Below are 15,435 nucleotides of genomic sequence, written 5' to 3' on the forward strand. Positions count from 1 at the left end.
AGGATGCTTGTTTTGCATTTGGTAGCACATTCCTATCATATGAATAGGAACACAGCACCTAACTGTTCTATAGGCATGGCGAGGAGAGAGCTAGAAGGGAGCTGTGCCAAGGGCCATATATCAAATGTAGTCAGGGGCATCTATGTCTGAAGACACTCTCCATATGGAGTCAGGCAGAGAGCTGGAGGCCATGCTGAGGAGAGGGAGTGAGTCCTGCTCCTAACACCAAGTTCAGAGTAGCTATCCAGACTGAGAGGACTGCAACCTCAAACAACAGGGTTGTTCCAACAGAAGAAAGGGAAGCTTACACTTCGAAAAGGTTACAGTCCATGACCGTCATGGAGAGAAGCATGGCAACAAGCAGACAGGTATGGTGCTGGAGCAGTAGCTAAGAGCTTACATATAATCCAGAGCACAGGCTGGATTTTTTAAAAAAAAGAACTAACTGGGACAGGAATGGGCTTCTTAAACCTCAAAGCCCACACCCAGGGACATGCTTTCTCCAACAAGACCACACCTCCTAATCCTTCCCAAACAGTTCAACCAAGGTGCAGACCAGGCATTCAAATGTGTGAGCTTATGGAGCTCATTATCACCCCAACCATCACCTCTTATTCATTCCACAGGCATTAGCTGAGGTTTGCTCCAGCATTTCCTGAAATGTACTTACAAGGTAAAGGGATCTAGCGCTGATATTAGACCCTGCCCTTCTGGTATGCATCAGCCCTTCTGACACTACCACATGAGTCAGCCAAGAATATATAGGTAGAAATATGAATTCATGTCACATCAGTGTTGCTAGGGTTGCATCCTAGCTCGCTTGCACACTAGTTGTATAAAATAGCTAAGTAATTTGCCCTTTGTAATCTTCATTTCTCTGGGTGTGGGCTTTGAGGTTTAAGAAGCCCATTCCTGTCTCAGTTAGTTCTTTTTAAAAAATCTACCCCGTGCTCTGGATTATATGTAAGCTCTTAGCTACTGCTCCAGCACCATGCATGTCTGCTTGCTGCCATGCTTCCCTCCGTGATGGTTATGGACTGTAACCTTTTCTTTTCTTTTCTTCTTTTTCTTCTTCTTCTTCTTCTTCTTCTTCTTCTTCTTCTTCTTCTTCTTCTTCTTCTTCTTCTTCTTCTATACAAGGAGAATCATAAGTATCTTTACCTTTTAGAGGGATTTTCACAGGGCAGAAAAAATAAAAAAAGAAACTTAGGTCTAGATCCATGATACAAGTTTAATAGGTAATATCTCTTAGTTAGTATTTTATTGATAACAAAAACATATGTCAATTGTTTATAGGATTTTACATTAAAAAGAGGAGTAAGGCTTGGAGGAAATCTAGAGAAAGGGGATGAGACATGATTTATAACCTACCAGTATATGAGTAACTACACAAAAATTTAAAGCACTATAGTGGGCACCAATACCAGGAAGCAAAACTCTTCCAGGACTTGGTTAGTCATCACTCAGGACAAGAAAGGACTGGTAATTGGACAGCTGATCAAGCTGCTGGTTGCATGTGTGGTGGGGTTTCTGAATCCATTGTAAAGAGCCTATTGAAAGATAGTTGTTGGAGTTCCTCCAGTATGATTCAAATTACGCTTTGTTATAATTATTTTTGTTAATGACCAAAACCATTTGATACCACTGAGGACACTCTCTCTTTTGCTAGCCTGTTAATGTAAGAAGTGAGAGAGAATGTGTTAAGGACATTTGAAAGGAGAGATACTCAGGTTTAGAGAAGCTGAGGTTTGTAATAGTTGTTAAAGATTGAACCTCAGAGAGCAGTTACAAATCCAAATCCAGAGCTCTGTAGTTTCCAAGTGCCCAGTGCATTATAGGTAACTCCCCCATGATTCTTGAGAAGGCAATTAGTATGGCGAGAAAAGCATAAGGTAGGAGTGAAAGAAAGAAACAAAGAAACAAAGAAACAAAGAAAGAAAAATAAATTTGTAACTCACCTCACTTACTTAGAGCAACAAGATCTTGCCAAATTATTATCTTACTGGTTTCTTCCCTTTCTTATCTACAAAAAAGTGGAAACAAATAGCAAACTGATGCTAAAATGATGTAGTCCAGGACTCTCTGCAGAGAGCTCATACCTGCCATTTCCAAAGTCTCTGGACTCTGTACCTGCACTATTTAGTAATTTCCTTAATGATCTAAAGTAAGGACATGACACATCAGCAAGAATAGTCTATACATATTTTAATAAACATAAAAACTATTAGAAATCTGTGTGGTATTTTTGAACAAAGTATATTTTAGTGATTCTCCCCTCTCTCCTCTCCCCATCCTCGTGTCTCTTAGACATCCTGTCCCCTTTCTTAACTTCTTTCTCAGTCCCCTTTCCTCTTTATCTTCTGTATGTCCTTTATTCTATCTTCTATCCTTCCTCATCACTCATTTTTATATTCTCTCAGTCTCCTTTCTGCCTTATTAGCTTTTACCTACATTTATACTTTATACTTTAGTTAACTTCTATATATAGACATTAAAAGTGTTATATTGATATAATCAGTGACATCATTAGCATCAGCTCTTAATTTGACACAACTTAGAGTTATCTGGAAAGAAGGAAGTCCAACTAAAGTTGGCCTATGGGCATGCCTGTGACACATTGTCTTAATTGCCATGGGATGTAGGAGGGCCCACGTGACTGTGAGTTGTGCCATCCCTAGGCAGGTAGACCTGGGCTGTGTAATTTTTTAAAAGCTTAGAAAGCTAGATGGCACAAGCCAGTAAGCAATATTCCTTCAACTTTCTGCCTCAAGCTCCAGCCTAGACTCCCTGCCTTGTCAATCTTACAGTCGATGGACTGTAAGATGAAATAAACTATTCCCTCCCAAAGGTGACTTTAGTCAGAATGTTTTATCACAGCAACAAAAGAGCAAATTAGGACAATTAGAATTCTCTGAAGCTTAAAACATGAATATGCATATATATGTGTGTGTGTGTGTGTGTGTGTGTGTGTGTGTGTGTGTGTGTGCATGTATGCCAATGTGTTTAGTTTAGATTCTTTAGAAGAAGAAGGACAACAGTATTAAGAATCCTCTATGAAATTATTACATCTTTATGTAAATAGTACAAGGTTTAAGTAACCTTCAATGTACAGATATTTTATTATAGTAAACTAGCTTGTAGCAAGAATAAATAACATTTTGAAGAATTATGAGTAAAACCTAGATCTTATTAGATGCAAATCCTCTTCTCATTAGCCTAATATATATATGTATATATACATACATACACACACACACACACACACACACACACACACACACACACACACACAAACTCAGCCTGAGTGAAGGGAACAGTATGTTTCCAACATCCCAGAAAGGCTGTTTGGCGATAGCCTTTGGTAACACAGACATCTGCCCAAATGGTATGACTAAATGTATGGGAAAAATACTAGAAATTAAAATTGATTCAATAATAAGACAAGATATTTGTGATTGAGTAAATGAACAAAAAGCACAACACCTTGCACTTTGGAACTTAAAAAAGGAATTCTATGAGGGAGGTACAGTGACAGTCTATTCTGCATGGATATACCTAGTCCCTTGCTTGTCACAAGAAAGAAAAGGAAAAAGAGAAGGAGTCACAATAAAATAGTGAGTAGTTCAATGTCACCTTCTTCCATAGAAAGATGAATATATGAATGGGGAACTTTTAGTACAGAAAAGAAAAGAGGTAAAATACAGATGCTTCCCTCAAATAGCTGAGTATCTCTCAAGAAAGAGGCTGAAAAGAAAGGAAATTATGATTTCTTTATTACAGTGGCAATGACAGTGATGTGGCCCAGGACATTTAAATTGTATTGAGTGAAAGGTACAATGAGTTTCCAACATCCCCAAAAGGCTGTTTGGTGATATTTCTGTAAGAAAATGGAGTAATATCAGGAATATAGGTCCATCCTAAAATGAAGAAACTGATTGGTCATGTTGTTGCCAAAGTTCAAAGCAGAAAAAAAAATATATGTGGTGTGGTTCAAGGCCTAGGCCCTCAACATTAAGAGCACCATTGCTAAGGGACGTGGAAGCAGTTGACAGACATGAATGTGGAGACTGGAATTTCCTTCAGGATTAGACAGTCATACGAGTTTTGTATAATTGCAAGTACTTGGTAGACTTAAATGATTTTCCTGTTTTCCTCTTTAGCTTTGCCTGTGACTTCCTGGATGGGGACAGTTCTTTTGAATGCTGCTCCATAGACCCCTTGACAGGCTCCCAGTATGTCTGCCGCAGAAGCCCCCGACTCCTCACCAATGGCTATTACATTTGGACTGAGGACAGTTTCCTCTGTGACGCAGATGGCCACATTACTCTGAACCCGTCTCATACCAGTGTTATGTACAAGGAGAACTTAGTTAGGTAAGTAGAAGATGTTGTGTAAGGCACCCCCAGGCCGTTCTGCCCACCAGTCATCATCTGCACATTTATAAGCAGCTCATTGGTGCTCAAGTCCGTGGTAATAAAAGAGGAATCGAAAGCAGAGAAAGACAACACGAAAACAAATAAAAGTAAAATGACATCTTAGCTTTTGAATCAGTGGTCTCTTAAGCTAGTTGATCCCAATTAGTTTCCAGTGACAGTCACAAACAGACATGGGCAATGAATATTTAAAAACAGGGCTAAAGAGAGAGTAAGAAGATTCATATCTGTGCTCTAGCTCTGGGACATTTCAGCCTCCCCACAAGGGATACATGGTATAAGCTGTGGTTTCTTTGAGGGAACCTTAATTCACGGTCTCATAACACAGTAGAAGGCTAAGAAGCATTTGAGAAATTAATTGAAGATACACAGTTAGGTCGTAGACCTACTCGGTGCATCAAGTCATTGCCACTGGACTGTTTGCAACATGGAGTGACTGCTACTCATCACTCACCACGCTGCTTCCACTTCTTTCCAGAATATTCAGAAAGAAAAAGAGAACCCACCGTCCTCTTTCTTCTCTTCTGGACCCCAGAGCCTCTAAGTCTTGGCTGCATGGAAGTATCGTTGGAGATGTTGACTCGCCCCCAAGTGAAGACCTCTGGCTGGAGGGCATCAGAAGCCTCGGTAGGTGCCATGGCCATGAAAATGGTGATCTTGGCTTTTGCATTCTATAGTGAGATGCCATTTCTGAATGACAGTCATACAATCCTGGCCCTAGGCACAATCCAGAGGTGACTATCAGTTTGAGGGAGGGGTTGAAGCCAGTGATGAAAATGTCATTGACATGTTCCTGCACTTCCTGTGACTTAAATACAAAGGTCGTCAAGTCATGCAAAAAAAAAAAAAAAAAAAAATCAGTTTAAATATCTGCATCAAAATGTCGATAGCACTCAAAAAAATGATGGCTTGTTTCCAATATGGCTTTTCATGTATGGAGCAGTGATGTGGAGATGTGATAAGGGAGGCGACCTTAGAAGATGTGTTGTGAAATCAGGACTCAAATCTCATTTTGGGCATAGTGGGAGGTAACTTTGCGAAGTCTCAATTGATTTTAGTTTGAAAACAATGTAGACACTCATATGCATACACATATATATGTGTGTGTTGTTCTTTAAAATAGATGATACATACATAAATCACACATCTAATATAAATATGTACTTATGGATTCATGGATACAAACGTATGTGTATAAGTGCACTGATACACACTCTAAACCCATTCTCTTATTACTCACTCATCAAATCCTTGACTACGTGCTCAGTGGAAATAGCTGTACTTAGCACTTGTTCTAAGCTGTATGAGACACAACCCTAACCTTGGGAAACTCTCTTCCCAGATATGGAGGGGAATACTCTAGCACGGAGAGAATGGTGGCGAGAAGGCGAATACATAGGCCAGGAAGGTGGTGTGAGCTCAGCCTAGATAAAGCCAGAAAGGTTTCAGGCGTGATGACATTCAAAAAGGCCTTAAGAAATAAATGGCTTACTAAGCAGATGGGAGCCTGTTTGACATTTTTGCTTTTTGTATTCCTCCTTCCAACTGGTGGGATTCTGGACCTTCCAGGTATATAATATATTGTCGCTTGTCATTCTTTCCTAACAGGTATAAATTTGTTTGACTTTCTTCTGCTTCTTAGTCAGGAATGGCTTATTTCTAACAACCAGAAACTGAATTATTTACTTAGTAGGCATATCTATCTAAGACTAAAGCTGTCTATGCCCTAAGTATAACATCGGACAAAGCCAATGAAGCTGCTTATTCTTGTGTAAATTGTACTTTTTGGGGGGGAAGAGGCAAATACATGTTATTTATCATGTTGAAAAGTGACTTACACAAAGAGAAATTAAGGGGAAAGTGATGAGATTGCAAATTTGTACCAGCCATCCAGTGTTTCCCATTGGTAACAATGTATAGTGCTTCAGAATATTATCAAAACCAGGAATTAACATGGCATGATATGAAGATATCTTTTTGTGTGTGTACATGTGTGTGTAACAGTAGACCTATTTAAAAAGAGTAACAACATGTCAGATGAAGAATCAACCCCACAATATGAACAAATGATTAATGAAACCAAGTGCATTCTAGTTCCTGCCAATAACAAGGAAATCTAAGCAGGACACAGACAGGAGGCAAGACATGGAGGTTGGACCAAGAAAGACAGATGGTGGAAGGCTGAAGAACCTTCTGTGCTTTATTGAAAAGACAGGGTTTATCTAATGATTCACAGGCATTTTGAAGCATCTTAAGCAAGATGAAGACACATCAGATATGGGTTTTCAGTTAGCTTTCCAGTAGTGCACAAAGGAGGATTGCATGGAGAGTTGCTGGTGTGAGCTCAGAAGCAAAGAAGAGTAAGAAGCATTCTAAGAAAGTACAGAGAAAATAGAAGGGAGAGAAAGTTTTGTTTCTGTTTTTGCTTTTGATGTAGAATAGACAGGATTGTGACAGAATGAGCAAAGTTATGAAAAAGTGGGAGAAATTTAAGACATGGATGTGTTTCATTTGAAAGACTGTGTGAAGAATCCTGCCAGTGCCAGCTCTGGAAGACAGGAAGGCAGGGTGATGAGAGGTGGTCTCAAGTGCCCCTGAGTTCAAGTCCTGCAGCCACCTCTCCCTGCTTGTGTGGTCTTGGGCATGTCACGTTTTCTGATCTTCCACTTCATTATCAATATAAGGACAACGATAATAACACATGGAACTGCTGAGAAGATGAAATGCAGTCATTCTCTAAAAAGTGTCAGTGTTTAGTGGCTTGATCTTCTACTCAGCACATTCATCCTACAAAGATTCATTTTTATTATTTTTAATTATGTGTAGATGTTTCCTCCAAGGTCAGAGAGCTATGACACTCTGGAACTGGCATTAAAAATGGTTGTGGGTTGCCATGTGGGTGCTAGGAACGAAGCTGGGGTCATATTGAAAAGCATCAAATGCTCTTAACTGCTGAGCCGTATCTATAGCCCCAGTGTGCCAACGAACATCCTCAGTATTTAGCAGTCTTACTTTTCCTTCCACAATTACTTTCTCATTGTGACTACAAATAATTGAGATCAAGTTTTCTTTGACATAAAAGCCTAAAAGACACAATTTGAATAAAATTGTGAGTGATCAAAAGAAGGCAGTTTCCATAAGATGGCAAAGAACATGAAAATGGTACCTGCTAACTAAAGCTGGTGTCTTAGATACTTTTCTCTAGTGGCAAAATTCCAGACAAAAAGCAACTTAGAGGAGGAAGGGTTTATTTTGGATCACAGTTTTAAGGTTTGCAGTCCAGCTCTGCAGAAAAGATCCAATGGCAGGAGAACGCGACAGCTGGTCCCATTGTGTCTGTGAGTCTGAAAGCACAGAGAAAATAGGAAGTGGAGCTATGATATAAATCTCTAAGGCCTACTTTTAATGACCTACTTCTGCCAGCAAAGGTCAACCTTTCCAAACTAGTTGGTGACCAATGCCTGAGCTCGTGGATGACATTTCACACTTAAACTACAGCACTGAGAAATGATTTTTACAAAGGCCATTTTCATGAATTTGGAGATTGGCATCTGGCTCCTATAGCTAGTTCTTCTAAATGTGCCCAAACAACTTGAAAGCAGTTGGACCACAGTAGCACTGCACATACATGAGGTATCATTAAAATTCTCATGGTTGTCAAATATCTTCTAAATATAACAAATTAAACCATCCCTTCCAAAAATCAGTAATTAGTCAACCTGGGTACACACAAGAGTTGGAAAGCTCTCATTTCCGCTGTCAGCTGTAATCAAATTTCCTCAGGCGCCTAGTTTTCCGGTTTTACCCAAGGCCTCTTGATTTATCAGCAATTTATTTCTCTCTGGAAATATGGCCTAGTTAGAAGACTCCAGAAGAATTCAAAATTAAACTGTTTTGCTATTTTCTCTCCATGCAGTGGCTGTAATCAAACACTATTTCCCCTGATTTTCTCATGCTTCATTTTTCAGATGAGAGGATATTGTGCCTACTTGGTTTGTCCTCATCTAACCCTGTCTCCAGCTGCATGGAGACACCTTTCCTCATTAGTTGCAATTCATTCTTTAGTCTTGGCATTTTGCAATCCCTGAGGACCCCCACCAACTGCAATTTGGAATGTGTTCCTGGAACCGTGAGTCGCCCTGAAAGAGGATAGAGATTTCTCACAGGGAGAATTGAATGGAACAGGATCTTCCATTAGCCCTGTCTGTTGGTGAAATGGCATCAAATTAATACTTTCAAGTATAACCCAACTAAAACATTTACTGAAATATTGGCTGTGTTAAGAGCAATTTATTTATTATTAAACTTAACAAAAGATGAAAATCAGCCACAGAAAAGGTTTGAGTTGGGACAAATCATGTCTTTTTATAAGCATATATCTACTTGGCCATTTTGGGTATTAAGAATTTTTATGGTTTCTGTGTTTAGCACTATCTTTTAAAAGTTCTGTGTAGGATTTCCAACATGTCACATAGGAACCCTATGCTTTATTTCATTCAATTGTCTATGCTAATTCTCTAAGTTAGACCAGATAGTCTGGGGAAACAGCACAGAGATATTTTTCCTGCTTCCACAGAGCTAGTCTCATTTCCTGGGATCATAGAATAGCCTTTAAGGAATATATGATAAGCCAGGAATATCTTGGATCCTTTTTTACTTCCACATTAATTTGGTCATCTAGTCTTCTCTCTGTTTTTTTTTTAAGCAGCTTTACTTGGGTATAGTTGATGTACAAAAATGTACACATCTAATGTGTACAACTTAATGAGTTAGATATATGCAAACACCTGTTATTTAGCACCATAATTAACATAAAGGAAATACCAAACAGCTCCTTCTGTGTGTTTGTGTGCAGGTTTATGTGTGTGTTAAGAACATTTAACATGCTCTATCTTTTAAAAAATATACCATATTGTTAAATACAGGCACCAGGCTGTGCCATATATAACCTTAAAACTCACCCACTTAATGTAATAGAAATGTTCTACTCTCAGCTTTCTCCACCTCCTAACTCTTGAATCCCTGGTAACCATTACTGCATTTCCTGCTTCTGTAAGTTTATCTATTTAGATCCTTGTTGCTCTGTGTCTGCTTCTCCCACTTGGCATATCCAGCCTGTTATGCACCAAACTTGGCTGGGGGAAGGGAAGCTTAGCTGGGGTGTGTGGGTGCAAAGTAGAACCTTAGTTGGCAGTGACTGCTTGGACAAGGAATACACACACCCAGGGACAGCTCAGTTAACTGATTTGGTTTATCAGGGAGGGAGGGAGTTTTATGCCCCTGGGGAGGTGGCCAGGGTCTCTGGGGGAAGTATTTTGTGTGTCCGTGTACCATTAGCTAAAGCAGGGGTGTTGAAAGATACTTTATCTGCATAATCAGGGGCTAGGAGGTATGAGGGGGAGAAATCTTATTAGATCAAACAGAAAGTAAGGCCTGATAACTAGCAGTGTAGTATATTCTTACTGGGGTTGATAGTGGGGCAGTCAGACAGATTCTGGCACTAGGTTGGGAGAGGGGAGAGAGTCAATGGCTGCTGGCCTCATATGAGTTATCTGGGGTTGAAATTCTCCTCAACCCTTCCCCCATTAATCCTGGACCATTATGGTCTCACAGATCCTTACAGAAGTGGACTCAGCATCTGCCCTTTTTCACTGACCTGTTTATCTTGGCATACTGTTACGCGAGTCTTTCCATGTTGTTCCAAGTGGCAGGATCTTCTTCCTTATTTAAGGCTGAATACAACCCATTGCATACACATGCCGCATTTACTTTATGTATTCATCTGTGGACAGATACTCAACTTGCATCTGTATTCTGAGTAGCGCTACAGTGAGCATGCTCCAAGATAAACTCTATTATGTGGTCCTTACTGGTTACCTGCTGCTTTTTCCTTCTCTATGGCAACCAGGAATGATGCTTCCAGAGACTGCTTTGGCAAGTGTTGGGAAGTTATGGAAAAATGGTAGGAAGGAATATGTATGTGTGGCAGGGACTCCCTCACCCAAAAGTCCCAGCTCATTGCCTCAGTGTCTAGGCTATGTAGGGCCACAGATAGAGTGAGATCACAAGCTGAGACTTCTTGAAGCCCTTATCTCACATCAACCTCAGTTTCCATAGTGATAAAAACTGATCCACCATCTATGTGGTTACTGTAGCCCTATCATACTTGTCTCAATTTCTTACCCTCATACGATCTCCCCCTTCATGAACATAGTAAACCTTATTGAGGGCTAACTATAAGCTGGGTATGGGTTTCTATAATTATGGGTTTCTGCTGCAGATGAGGTTATTTATTCCTCATGGAGCTTTCAATCTAATCATTGATGGAGATGAACACTAATCAAGAGGTCACATGAATTAAATATTCTATAGTCTAGGTTTATAAAAGAACATAAGGCATGAATTGTCTTATGAAAGCAGAGAACAGGGTATTTGGATAAGAGTAAAGGCAAACAGCAAAAGCAATACTTCCCAAACTGACAGGAAGAGTTCTAACACTCACACCTTCTACTCTTACTATGTTCTCCCCTTGACAGGATATTCCACCCTAATTTAACTGGTCTTAGGGGAAGGTCATCCATCCAGTGCATTATGGAATGTTTATAGCATGCACAGCCTCAATTCACTAGATGACAATAATACCACACACAACTTAAGTTAGCGGAATATTCCATTAGTAATGCAACCAAGACTCTCATGAAACCTAGAGATTGCTAATTAGACAATCAAAAATCAGGTAATATTGAAAATTAAGAAAGCCAAATTTTTTATCTCCACTCCATCATTTCACACAAAGTAAGTTAGGACAACCAAAACTGAAATATAAGCAGAGATTGTGTGAGTGTTTCAAGCATCTTTTACCTAGAGTTCTCCTTCCTTTGTAGCCATGTTTTTTCCATGTGAGAAGATATCTCTGTGCATTTTGTGATGTAAGGTTGTCAGCATCTCTCTTGGGGAATTCTCTGAAGGAAACCATGTAGTTTATATTGAGCGATGCTACACCTAGCCTGTATACTGGCTCCTGGCAGAACAAATATTAACTGGTGGAACAAATATTAACTCTTTGAATTAGTTCAAATTTCAACTTGAAAGTCATTTAAAAAAAATTAAGGAGATAGTTTTCTCCTATTCACTGACTGGGCCTGAACTACAGAATTTTTTTTCCTTATCTTTTCATGAGGCAAATAGACTATTATCGCCCTGCAGGGACTTGGTTCTAATTTTCTGCCTCTTTTAAGAATAAAGAGCCATTCCCCATGCCGAATATCACCCTTTATCCACAGCCCTTTAATTACGACTTTTAAATCCCACCTTCTCACCCCCTCAGTCCCTCTCAGCTGCAGTCACAACTCTTGTTTAGGGTTGTGAGTGGCCTCGCCTTGCCTGCTGGGAATGACCTTTTATTTTAAGCTGAAGTATGCCACTTGAAAAGAGTGTGTGTTGGATATGTGCCATCTCTGAAGTCAGCCCAGGAAACACCTGCTTTTCTTGCAGGACTTCTGCCTGCTCTTTGTGAACGTCTTTGTCTCTAAGCCAGTGCAATCTGCATTGTCTCAAGTTCTAGCCAAAGAACAAGGAGGTGACACTAAGCTGTGCGTAGTATCACGCAGACCATCAGAAGCAGAGCCTTGAGAATTCCTGACATTCAAGCTAGGCGAATCAAAGCAGTGGCTTCTGCTGAGTCAAGGTGGTACTTCCTACATAATGGAAAATCATTCTTACTTATTGCATTCATCCTTTCCAGGAAAGCTCTAGCTTGGCAAGTTTGGGGCCTTTTAACCTTAGATTTAGCTCAAAAATCAGCATATAGAAATCATCCCATGGTGACTTCATATTGAAGACACAAGATGTTTCTAGGGATTATCTTAGCATGATTCTAACCTGATGTTGCATGGATTTGAGATTAAACTTGACTGTTGTTTTAGAAGCATTGGCAGACTAATTCCAGGGTTAGTAAAATGTGTTTATGAATGAGCCATTATGAGGGAATGCATTAGAAACCATTTGTACCAAACGTTCTGTTTGAATGATAAAACAAAGCATGCATTTGCTATTCAGTATTCCATTTAGTGTTTCCCTATGTTTTATAGTGGATGGGTTTCTATTGCGACACTTGTCACAATATATTCTGTCACTTTGCTTCTACCTGAATATAAACCTCACAAAACAAAAGGTGCCATCTGTCTAATCCACTATTGCTTCGCAACAGTGTGGTCTGATATACAGTAACATTCAATACATGCCAAATGAGTGAATGGGCAAATTAGAAGTAGGACTTATCTCTGCTTTGAAGTTTAATGTTGTGAAGATGTGAGGCTCATAGGCTCACATGCATCCTTCAAGTAAATTCCTTCACTACTTAACACCACTTGGAGACTGAGAGTGAGATAACCAGTGCCTTTGCCTATATAGATGTTAGGATATCATTTCAGGATTTCTTCCAAAGCCAACAGGATTTTACTAAGTATCAAACTGTATGTTGTTTTACCCAGATGAAATACCGCTGAGTGTACATGGTGACATTCTTCCTAAGGAACATCACTCTCATTGTCTGTAAATGGATGCCCTGCTCTTCAGATAGAAACTCAATGCTTTTTATGATCTGTGCTTCATCTTGTTGTAAAACTATATCCTCCCTGGACCCTGCTGGGTCACTGTATTGTAACCACACTATAGTTGGTTTCCTTCACTAAACTCTCATTGCTCCCATCTTTGCTTATTTGTGTTCTGAGGATATGCCTTTTATGCTTCAAATGATGGGGGCAGATTAATATACCATCTTATCCAGGAAGGCCTCACTTAACCCCGCCTCCACTAGTGCAGTAGGCAGTGTTGTCATTGTTCTGATGTCTGGGGACTGTATACCGGGCAGTGCTGATGGTTAGTTTCTATTGTTAACTACACACAACTTTGGAGTCACTTGGGGAGAGAGGATCTCAGTGAGGCATTATCTACATCAGGTTGGGCATGTCTATGGGCAATTATGTTGCCTGCTAATTGGTTCAGCCCACTATGAGGTGCATCAGTTCATTTGCTGAAGCCCCTGAACAGTATAAGCATGAAAGAAGCTGGCTGAGCAGAACCAGGCTGTCTGAATGGGTGCACTTGGTTCTCTCTAATCTTGATTGGGGGTTTACTGTGACCAGCTGCTTGAGTTATTCCCTTGACTTACCCAGAATGATGGACTGTAACCTGGGACTCTAATGCAACTAAACCTTTTCTTCCCCTAAATTGCTTTTGATCAGGGTACAACAGCATTATTGTATATGTGTATGTACATACACAGAGATTAAATAGATAGATAGATAGATAGATAGATAGATAGATAGATAGATAGATAGATGATGCATGGATTGATGAGAGACGGAGGGAAGGAGGTAGAGAAGAAGAAGAGAGAGAGAAGAGAGAGAAGAAGAGAGAGAGAGAGAGAGAGAGAGAGAGAGAGAGAGAGAGAGAGAGAGAGAGAGAGAGAGAGAGAGAGAGAGAGAGAGAGAGAGACTCTTTTGCTTTTTTTTTCTAGGAAATGATCAGGACTATTCTCTAAGTGATGGTTGGGAGACTCAGACACCAATCACAGACACTTCAGAAGCCTCCTCTTCTGGCCATATCCTGCCTCAGCCTTTCAGAGAAATCTCCCAGAAGTCCTCTCTTCAGCCTCAGATGAAAGTACCAGGACACTTCCAAAAGACCATCTCAGTGCATTCAAGTGAGTCCTTTTAATCTTTGCCACACCCAAAGAATTCTTCCTTCTTGCTGCCTAAGGATGCTGCTGAAATGATTTATGTGTACTTAGGAACTGCCATCAACCTGCTTGAGGAAGGGAGGACTTGGACTCCTGCTAGTGTCCAGATGTCACAGAGGAGGTGACTGTCTTTGAGAGTAGTCATAAGGTCCTTAGCAGCCCTGAGTTTACAGTGTACTATTTTCACAAACCTTGATGCCTGTTAAGTGTAAGATTTTGATAAAGCTGAGGAGAAGGATCACAGATCTCTTTTATCTACTCCTTGAACTTTAGCTGTGGGTTTGATCCTACTTCTGACTTTGCAGTGAAAATGGCCCAAAGGATTTAGTATACCATGTCCTGGCCACATGAATACCCAATAGATTTGAGGTTATGACTGCCGGAAGCAGAACTGTGAATGAATAGTTTTCCACTGAGCACACCTCCAAAGACTCACTCTATGCCCTGCACAAAACTCCTCACTGCAGTCATTCAGGAACTGCTACAGGGCCTTTAAGTTCCATGTGTACAGGTGTTTCAATGACATGACAGAAAAGCCAGCTTTGACAGCATAGATACCGTCCAGGCTATCAATACCTACTGAGACACAGCAGCCACCTCTTCCAGGGGGCCTAGCCTTCACTGTTCTGGTTTCCAGAACTCCTCTTTCTATCTTTTTAATGCCCATGAGCTGTACCATTGTTACATACTTCCCTGTTTCTCATCATTGGTCGTTCTTGGATCCCAAATTGATCACACAGTGATTGGTCAGAACAATTTCTCCATGCCTGTGCTCAGTCAGTTCATAAATATTTTACATATAAGAATGTAGGTTGATTTTACATATAAGAATACCAACATTCTACAGATGACATAAACCTTTACACACATTGCTGAGAATGTAACCATGACAAGTGGGTGCTCTTGTTGGATCTATGATATTTGTCCTACTACTGTACCTGGATGGTCCCTACTTTTCTTCAAGGCCCACAGGAAATGAGACTACCTTTGATGGGCCTTATTTCTTCCCTCCTGCTTGGTTGGCTGGAATAAATTGCTCTCCCATGATTCCTGGGTACTCTGCATGCATAAATCCACTGAAAATATTTATTTTTCTTTATTTCTGGGATAGGACATGCTTGGCTATCTCCATCCTTTCTTTTTCTTAATATGAAAGACCTGAGTGAGCATTCTGTTCCAGGTGATGCAGCAGATGCTAATAACACTGGCCCATATGCCATTATTTGTATCAGTCAGGGCTTTTGAGTTCCAGGCCTGAGC

At 40.2% G+C, this 15,435-nt stretch overlaps 1 protein-coding gene across 1 annotated transcript in view; it reads left to right on the forward strand.

Moving 5' to 3' along the window:
* Positions 1–15,435, forward strand: part of Tmem71 (transmembrane protein 71) — a 34,973-nt gene that overhangs the window by 2,526 nt on the left and 17,012 nt on the right. Inside the window, exons 3-5 of the mRNA XM_051160513.1 lie at positions 4,161–4,373; positions 4,912–5,060; positions 13,954–14,139. Coding sequence (XP_051016470.1) covers positions 4,161–4,373; positions 4,912–5,060; positions 13,954–14,139 — 548 coding nt within the window. The remainder of the gene's footprint in view (positions 1–4,160; positions 4,374–4,911; positions 5,061–13,953; positions 14,140–15,435) is intronic.

This window comes from Acomys russatus, chromosome 17, assembly GCF_903995435.1.
Source record: "Acomys russatus chromosome 17, mAcoRus1.1, whole genome shotgun sequence".
Lineage (NCBI taxonomy): Eukaryota > Metazoa > Chordata > Mammalia > Rodentia > Muridae > Acomys > Acomys russatus.